General features: G+C 37.7%; 1 protein-coding gene across 1 annotated transcript; it reads left to right on the top strand.

Moving 5' to 3' along the window:
• Positions 1 to 313: 313 nt before the first annotated feature.
• LOC137968364 (uncharacterized) lies at positions 314 to 832 on the top strand. The gene has a single exon (XM_068814955.1). The coding sequence runs from the start codon at positions 314 to 316 to the stop codon at positions 830 to 832; it is 519 nt and encodes a 172-aa protein (XP_068671056.1).
• The last annotated feature ends 9,545 nt before the right edge of the window (positions 833 to 10,377 follow it).

Raw genomic sequence — 10,377 nt, 5'->3', positions numbered from 1 at the left:
AACAGTCTTATTATCTTCCAAAAGCAAGAACAAATTATGGTATGATTAAAAATTGAAGCGCAGCCAGGATTAGGCGTATTAAAATACAATAAAAAACGTTCTCTGGCTAAAAATTTTTGAAAAAGAGTATAAGCTTTCGGCTGTCGATCTACAGCCTTCCACGGATAAAACGTTGAATGTAAATTAGTGAATTATATACAGAAAAGGCGAGATAAAAATGATAAAAAGAACAGAGTAAAGGTATAAAAAATGGTGGCTATTGTTTAAAAAGAATTTTATACTGATTAGGAATCGGCTTAAAGTTATTGTCAGCATGCTTGGTAGAAGAGGTGTGCCAGGCCTCAAAAGAGATGCTGTTAACTATTTTCATACTACACTTAATTCTATCGATCCACACATCTCATTCACCATTGAAGAGGAATCTGACCAACAGATCGCCTTATTGGATACTTTGGTTTCTCGCAAGGATAACACGATCACTATTGATGTTTACCGCAAAGCAACTCACACGGACAGATATTTAGACTTTTCTTCTCACCACGACAAACGCCACAAGATCAGCACAGCTGAGACCCTCCTACTCCGCGCAATTAAACTCCCAAGTACACCGCAAGGGAAAAATACCGAAATCAATCACGTCTTTGATGCTCTACGAGCCAACAACTATCCCTCCTTTGTTATTTCCAATATCTTAAAGCAGAAATTTTCCAAACCACCCACACATGCCATCCTTTCACCTGAAGAATTGGTTGGCATGTTTTTTAAATGGTTTGCGCCTCAAGAGAACCCTAACGGTTTTGCTGTCCTTCCTTTTATCAATGGTGTTACGTAACCCCTAACAAGAATTCTTCGAAGACACGATATCCGAGTTGTAAATAAGCCCCTCAAGACTTTACAACAAGAATTCCTTTCTCCTAAATTCAGACCAGCTATTGAACACCAACCCAACGTGGTTTATAAAATACCCTGTGCCGATTGTGATTGGTATGAAGGCCCGTTCTGGTCAAAATGGTGGATATACTTTTTACCTGTGCATGAATTAATTTTACACGTTGATAGAATTAATATTTTGCATTTCTAAAACATTTTGTTTAACCGCCAAATTAATTTTACCATACCTATTAATTATATTTTTAGAAGACTTATATTTTGTGTGTTTGGAATTAATTTTGTGTGTGTTTGGAATTAATTTTGTGTGTGTTCGGAATTAATTTTGTGTGTTTCTCAAAATTCCTTTACCCATAACACCTTGCGGTAGTTCTCTACCATGTGCTTCCAAACAAAGATGGCAACGTCCGAACAAGTGAAAGAAATCTTACAAGCTGCAATAGACAGTATTAATCAGCTGACCTCGTTAATTGCGCACGGACCATCAACGACAAGATTTCCTAGTAACGAACGTCAACCAACAACATCGGAGACGACTTTCGTTCGCCAAACCCAGCCAACTAATAGCGCACTAACAGAATTGCAGAGGAGGTTTCCGACAGTTTCAAGAGGAAGATACAGAAGAACTTCTAATTCTAGTTCGCGGCCGTATCCAGTCGTTCCGAATGTAAGGCGTCCTGCTGGTCGACCGTTGGCATCTGTGATAGTTTCAAAGGATGTTATGATACTAGAAATTGGAAGAGAGAAAATACCGACAAAAGCAGAAAAGCTTGATTTAGAGAGAAGTGGACGAATTATATCAGGCGTTGACATTGATAGAAAGTGGGATGCTAAAAAACTTCAGCAAGAGTTAGCGAAATTATTGACAGGTGAAATGGAGGGCTTGTATTTCGAAATAGTAAAGAACTCTGGTGGTACTTTGCTAAGACCGAACATCCAGGCAGGAAAAGAGATTGATTCAAAGCTGCTGCTGAAATCGATTGCTCCATCTGGTTGGATCTATGTAAGACTCCTGGAGGAACTGCCATGCATGATTGATCCCAGTGATAAACAACTAGAACTTCCTGTGTTTGAAGTCCCTGAATCTGACATGCTGTCAAGTGATGCTAGTGGTAGAGACGACTTGTTTTGTAATGTCATGGATTTGACAAAAGATTCTGATGCGAGTGTCCCATTGTCTCGACATATGTCAGACACCAATGCTGATGCTAATACAAATGCAGGATCAGTGTTCAGTACAAGTAAGAGTTAGCCACCCTCGAGTTCATTTGATATCCAGTCAGTAATCAAAGGTGCTAAAGATCAGGGTTTGACTGACCCTGTAGAAGTGCTTAAATTTCTACAAAAAGAGATTGCAACTGGCCGAGCCTTAGAAGTTACAAGTTGCGAAGAAACCATCGAGGGAGAAACAAATTACATTACTGTTGACAGGGCAAATATATTAGAAACAACAATTAGTGAACTAGAATACATTACAAATTATAGACCGACATTTCAGGTGGACTTCATGGGAGAAGAATGTGTAGATCAGGGTGGGCCACGTAAGGAATGGATGAGACTAATGAATCAAGCTATTAAAGAAAAGTACTTTGACCATGGCTTGAGGCCATTATTAGCACAAGATTACTACTTTGTTGGAGTAATGATGGCAGTTGCCATGCTTCAAAATGGGCAATTGCCTGTATTTGTAGAGGAGAGCACTCTGCAGCAAATTGTTTCTTTGGGAGAGTGTTTTGACCCTTGTGTTCGTCAAATTAGGCACGGACTAGAAGAGCTTGGAATGCTGTCAGCTCTTCAGGAACTGCCAATGTTGGTTCATCTCCTGAGACCCCAAGCAAGGGGCAAGTTGAGTGTACAAATGTTACTTCACATTTTGAAGCCTAACTTTTCAGAGGAGGGTTCAAATACCCTGAAAAAGGAAAAAGAAGTTTATCAACTCTTTGTCAAGTATGTTCGAGAACTGGCAGCTTCTAGGAGGGTGTGTGGGCAGACTACGCTTGATTTGAGTCACATACTTCAGTTTGCAACTGGTACTGCAGAGGAGCCTGTCCTTGGTTTCAGCCTTGCACCATCACTGGAGTTTATACTACCCACGGAAATCGTGAAAGTTGCAAGTCAGGAAGGACTCAATGATCAGCAGAAGAAAGGAGAGAGTGATAAGCAGCAGGAAGAACAAAGGGAAGAGCAGCACCCACCTGTGGAGGGTGGCTTCCTCCCTTTAGCTCATACCTGTACCAACTTGCTTGAGCTTCCAAGGCCAACTGAGGAAGTTCCTCTGCCTCCTATGGATAGATTATTTGCTCTCTATGACTTGGCATTCTCACAGTGTTACTTTGGCAAGAAGTAAATGGCCTGCAGTCTATGGCCGATGTTGCTATTTTTGACTTTGGTCTTAATGGGTTTTTTGAAAAGTGTAAGAAGGTACAATTTTTTGATGTCCATTTCCTAATTATTGTCTAGACTCTGTTGCATTTGAGAAAAGTGGACTTTGGTATGTAGCATGTTGCTCAGAAGCTTTTATTTCAATACTCTCATTGGTTAAGATGATAGATTATTGATTCAAGTTGACATTTTAATAAAATTTAATGTATCAGGTAGTATAATTTTCTGCAGATGGATGCAAATCAAGACAAAAATTTAATTGGTGGGTCAGAAAATACATAAAGCTAAGGTTCCATCAATGTTTTTCTCTATTGCAGACTGTCAAAATTCCCCATTGTCATCAATATTTTGAACTTGACAATGTTGCCACACAATAAATTTAAGTCGAAGCAAGCTTAATTTAAGTTTTAAGTTCTATACGTCCATATATATTGATGGGTTTATATATATGCACTGTTGCATGTGTTTCTTGTTGCCAGTTTGAGTTGTTAGGTTTGATTGACCTCAGTGCAATAATTACTCAAGCTGAATGATGTTATTCATTTTATGTTGCTGTTAATAAAAGTAAAGAACTAAATTAATGCAATAGACCCTATGCAAAAATGGCTGCCTTTAAATTATTCTTTTGTTCATATTCAAAATAGCCCAACTAACCTCGTTTTTGAGACAAAAATTCTAAAGAATTTGTTATCCCAAACGAGATTAGTTGGGCTATTTTGAATATGAACAAAAGAATAATTTAAAGGCAACCATTTTTGCATAGGGTCTATAAATCTGTTCTGAGTTTTCTATGACCGATACTGTTATAATTTATGGATGAACGCAATGATCTATCAAAGTCAATTGAACAGAGTACCACTCTATTTTATTGAAATCTGTACCAGGAAAACCTGTGACTAGGGATAATTAAACTTAATATTCCAATGATATATAGATCTATTGTCTATTGTATCTATGATTCATAGATCTATCTATGAACGATGTTGATAGCAAAAAAATGAGAAAGATATAAACAAAGCGAGGCATTTTAATACAGGATACAACTTGACTTGAAACTCTTGTTTGTTGTCAATGAAATTCATGTTTGGCTAGTTTGCACACAAAAAACTGCAACGCCTTTGCCATGAACAGTCTGGCCTAACAATTCTTATATAACGTTTGGTCACAAAGTTTTGGATTTGTTTGTATAGATAGTATTTGATTTCAACTTGATTTTCCGGATTTTATATTATGATAAAATTACTTGTATATGTTTTCATGACACGTGTAATTTTAGAGCGGATATGTTTTTTCGATAAATCAAAAAACGGATGCACAAATTTACGACTGTAGTTACGAGTTCTTAACAGCCTTTGTGGCAGATCAAATGGTTAATCCATTCAACCACAGGTAACCTCCTTCCAACTGCTTTCCTTTAGCAACCCTATTAGGGATAAACCTTTCTATTGGGGGCAGGCTTGAAGGCAATTACCCCCCTCCCCCCTAAAAAAAAATTGTGAACAGCAAAACATCTTCCACGTCAAAATAATGTTTCAATTTTAATGATCAAGTAAAGAAGTAAATGGAGAAACTGGTGAATTTGTTGCCCAGAATATCTGCTACTATGGGTGAGAAAAAATTTTATTATAGTGGCACTGTTTGGTTCTTCCTTTTAGGCCTCAAGAGACTTCACTCGAGGTCAGAAGCATGTTAATGATATCAATACATTGCAGGAAGAGATCTTTTCCGCAATTTCCATCATCTGACAAAGGATCTGGTAGTTGTGCAAGCTGTTCATCTGAAAGGCTGATTAATGGTGGTGAAATATCTACCTGGTAATCTTCATCTTCTACTGTTTGCACATCATTAGGATCTACTCCAAAGTGATCAATTTCAGTCTCACTTAACGCAGTATGTCCAGAATGTAAGTTCTGTAGCATACCCTTCTCCCACATTTGAAGTGGTGACAGGTTCCTTTCGGTTGACACTGGCCGATTATTCATTTGCCTGACAAGCTCCCTTAGAGAATTTTCTATTCTTGGGATGTAAACATAGTGTAGGCTGAAAATATGCAGATCATTAAGGACATACAAGTTGCCTTCATCTTCCAACTGCAGAAAAATGCGGACATAGAAAACTAACACCCCTGAATAAACATCGCGATGTGTTCTCTCGACCCTGGAGTTATGGACAGACGATCCAGTGATAATGCTGCCTCTTCCTGGTCCGCGATGTTGTATCATATGAGCAGCAACAAGATAATTCTCCATACCATAGTCTGAATGCACTCGTGAGGGTAATCCCCATCTCTGCACTGCATTGTGAAATAAAGAAAGCACTGTTTCTGCTTTGTTATTGTCGCGACAAGCAGCATACAAAATTAACCTGGTCTTCCCATCAATGCAGACATGTGTTATCAGTTTATACCTGATTAATTTGTGTCCTGTATCTATGTGCCATAGGCTATTGGGGGTTGGTACATAATACTTTCTACGATGAATGGTCATTCTCCAGCGTAAGGCAGTTCCAACAGGATCAACACGTCGTAAACATTCAGTGACTCTCCATCTCTGAACGTTCAAGCCTCTACTCCTTAGTGCACCTATAAATCGTCCTCTTCCAATGTTAGGAGTCAGAATTCCTGTTGTTGGACTGCCAGTTATACCTCTGTACATTTCATCCAATTCATCGTCTGATATTTCTGAGTAGGCAGAGTCAGTCACTCAAACCAAATTCTTTACGTCGCCGCTGAAGGGTTGAAATACTAACCTGGAGAATGCCAGCAATTGCTTCCCAAGAAAAATAAAGTGATCGTAAATGCTCCACTTGTTCTTTGGTTATTTCATAGCGTTTACGACCTCGTCCTGGCTGTGCAAGATTCAGCGGAGCAGAATAAGAAACCTCCAGTGCATCGTAAAAATCTGCATTGTCACGGCTTTCAATCTGACTTGACAATAAGGCGATTAACTGTGTTAATGAATGGTTCATATTCTGAACGGGGGCTTGAAGTGCAGATGAAGGGATACCAGTTACATTTGTAACACCGCCGGCTAAATCATTCATTAGAAAAGACAAGGTACCCGATGCATCCAGTAATCGATACCTTGTTTCAACTAGAATGTCTGTCTCCAACTCTTGTTCCCCAATATTAGCCAAAATATTGAGAACGCTTTTAAGATTCTGGAGAAACAGTGCGAACCCACGTTCATTTCTTTCTCGTAACACCACTCGACGTGACCTTTGTTGACGAGCCGCCATGTTGTTAGCACATGGCAAAGAACACTGCCGCAAAGACGTATGGGACAAGAAACACAAAATTAATTCCGAACACACACAAAATTAATTGCAAACACACAAAATATATTTCTTCTAAAAATATAATTAATAGGTATGGTAAAATTAATTTGGGGGTTAAAGAAAATGTTTTAGAAATGCAAAATATTAATTCTATCAACGTGTAAAATTAATTCATGCACACGTAAAAACTATATCCACCATTTTGACCAGCACGGGCCTTCATAGATTGGTGTTATATAGGTGAAACTGGCCGTTGCTTTGAAACCCGCAAGAAAGAACACGTTAGGAATGTAAAAACATGTGCCAATGGGTCAAACATTGCGAAACATGCGTGGTCTTTCGGTCATCGCATTGATTTCAGTCATTCTCGAGTTATCGACAAAGGCTCTTTTCGTGTTAGGAAAACTCTAGAGGCCTGGCACACCTCTTCTACCAAGCATGCTGACAATAACTTTAAGCCGATTTTTAATCAGTATAAAATTCTTTTTAAACAATAGCCACCATTTTTCATATCTTTACTCTGTTCTTTTTATCATTTTTATCTCGCCTTTTCTGTATATATTTCACTAATTTACATTCAACATATTGTATTTTAAAATTATGGTATATTCAATATCAGATTTCAAGGTCCATCAGTATGGAATTCCATTGACGAAGATATCAAATTATCTTCATTGTCTTTGTTTAAAAAGAAAATGAAACAGCACTTCATCAAAGATTACTAGACATCTGTACATTGTCTGGGTAACTTTAAAATGGAAATAATACTGTTTTGCAATGTATAAATTTTAGTCTCTTTATATACTGGTAGTCTACTTAACTATTTGTGTGTGTTTTCTCTGTTTTCTTTATTCTTGTGTCCCTGACCTAAACACTTAAACATCTTTTCTTTTAACTGGCTGCCTGGCATTTTTAACTCTTAGGTTATTTCGGGCAGCCAGCGCCCCTACCATCGTCTGTACTATTGTTATAAATTTTTATTTCTTGTATATTATGCGGTGAAATAAAGTGTTTTTGTTGTTGTTGCTTACATCATCAATAGTCCTCCTCTATTTACTGTCAAGACTAACAAGGTCCGATTGCCTTCCAAGTCCAGCTTTTTCCCTTCTCATTCAATTTTCTTGTAGTAGAACTGCACTTTATTACTTTAAATATTTCTGTTCCGGAACGCTGTTTGTACATATAACTAGATTACGCCAATTTACAAGTTCGAGAATGTGGATGTCACAATCAGAAGATAAATGAATAACGAAGCTGAGTGGGGCGCGACTTGGCAAATGTCAATTATGAAAGGTGATTATTTGTTTTGACTCCTTTCTATGAGAGCAAAAGATTCACCAATGTTTGTTTTACTTAAAGCCTTACATTTTTGCATCATCAAGACTTAAAAAGAGTTACGAATTATTCAAAGCTGGGACAAGTTTTGATTTGTTGTTTGGTATTTTCTGCATTATCTTAAGGAAATGAAACTCTGGCCACGGTAAAATCCCCTACAAATTGTATATGTAGGCAAAGCGTTTGTTCGGAATATTACACTGGCCTCTCATTGGCTAGTATTTTCTCTCCATACATTTGTCTGCTAATTTTGGCATAAAGTTTATTAACCTAAATCCCATAATTTTTTTCGGTAAAAATATTGTGTAATACTGTAAAATATAAACGTACACAAAATAACAAATGATAGTTAAATGAAAAGGAAGATATCTGTTTATAAAGCTAATGTGTACGCACGCGATGGTCGAAAACGTAGCCACCCTTCAATCTTCTCTCGCTTCATCAATAGGGATACAATGACATCACTTAGCGCCAGTAGTTTCAAATACTGCGAGTAGTTTCGTTCATAGGTATAATTTCATTCTCGCAGTGCATGCTTTAAAAAGCAACCGAGTTTCCAGTTAGCTTTGTCCGTAAAAATCAATGACCATGGATTACTGGTGATCTACTCCGTAAAACCAGAAAAAGAGATTTCCTTAAAAAGAAGGCAATCTCTTCCAATGATTCAGCTAGAAACCAGGGAAATAACACAATTAAGCTTGCAAAGAAACTCTATATTTCTGAAAACCTGGAAGCTAATAAAGGTAATTTGCGCAAAACACGGAGCCTAACGAGCTAACCTCCCGTTAACAGCGGTAAGACGCCCAACATCTTTCCAAATAATGCGCAGGAACTAGCAGAATATATTCCTGGTGTAGATGTAAATCCAGAACTTTATCTGGAAACCACTGATAAATCGTTTTCTCTGCAAACTCCGAGTATCGATTTGTATTAAACCTGTTAAAGGAACTTGATGATAAGAAAGCCACTGGTCATGATAAGATTCCGAGTAAACTGTTAAAGACTGCTGGTAATATTGCACCTTCGCTTACCGCCATATTCTCTAAGGCCATCCTCACTGGGATATACCCAACCGAATGGAAAACAGCCAAAGTAACTACAATTTTTAAAAAGGGTATTAAATCGGATCCTTTAACAGTTATAAGCCAATTTCTGTAATTACGATAGTTCCTAAAGTTAAAAAAAATAAACCTTATAAATTAAAAAGAACGATTTTAATCTGCTCATGAATTATAAGGAGGTTGTTGAAACTGCTGTAAGTAAGCGAAAAGTCCTGTTGAACACTCTAACTTTTTAACCTAAAAGATTGTCCTAAGGACACAACATTGACTGAAGATGACGACTTTACATATGAAGGAATGAAGAGAACGTATCACGGAAGCTGGAACACTTAATCAAGTAACTGAGAATCTTGACAAACTTGCCGAAAAGGAGTAAAGTGTGAGTATGCTTTACCCCAAATTATATATAAGGGGCCGACTCAGAATTATTCGGAGTTATTGTACCCCTAGAAGGACCTAGTCGTATTTGCTCGTTGTTACTCGGAGTTGCTCGGAGCCCCGGGGATTATAGCAAAGCTTACTAGGAGTGGGTAAGTTGTTGTAGTTCTCGCGAATTGTGGATAATTCTGATTTATGGTTTCTTTTTTCGGGAATCCGGATTCCGGATTCTGGATTCTGGATTCCGGCTTTTAGTGCTGCCCTGTTAAACCCATGAAAAAAGATTGCCATTTGATTTCAGTGTTGGACATAACACCAATTAGTAAAATATTAGAAGCAAAGCTCACTTGATATCCAACGCGAAAAATGAAATTATTGTCGAAGACCATTACTCGTCGCTTTAAAGATTCCAGAAATTTATTTTTCACCGTCTGTCTTGTTTATCCAATTGACGTTCCATTCTTGAGCTCCACAAGGGTATATTTTGTTTAAAGATTCACTATAAAATCATTCGCGTTATAATGACTTCCAACGAAATTGAAGGTTAACAAGAATTAGTGAAATTTCCAATTGTTACCGGAAGACTGTGCCGAGTTGAGTACAAGTATATACAAATAGCCAGACAACAGAGATCACAGATCCACTTGAGGTGAAATTTTACCCATTTTCTGACTGGGATTGCTATATTGGCAACCCAGTAATTACTGTATGTTCTCCATGTACCTATAGCCGCTGCTAAATTATTAATAAAAGCATTGAGAAAATAAAGATAAAAATATTACAAGAAGACAATCATGCAAGTGTTTACAAGCTGAGTGCTTTTAGACCCTTGCTGTAAGTTTGATTGAACTGAGCACGCCGGCAAAAATGACGTGAACACCTAGCCGTTTCTTCGTCACCATGGGAAAAAATAGCACAAAAATAACATAAGCGTAAATCTAGAAACGTAGGTGATGTAGGAGAACGAACTGTCTTTTTTTTAGTAGGGCAAAAATGTCTCCAGCCCTCAATTCAAAGCATTCTATTCAAGAAACAGGGCTCTGCATTCGCATTGATC

This window comes from Montipora foliosa, chromosome 8 (genome assembly GCF_036669935.1).
Source record: "Montipora foliosa isolate CH-2021 chromosome 8, ASM3666993v2, whole genome shotgun sequence".
NCBI classification, from domain to species: Eukaryota; Metazoa; Cnidaria; class Anthozoa; order Scleractinia; family Acroporidae; genus Montipora; species Montipora foliosa.
This window is presented reverse-complemented; position numbering and strand designations above follow the sequence as displayed.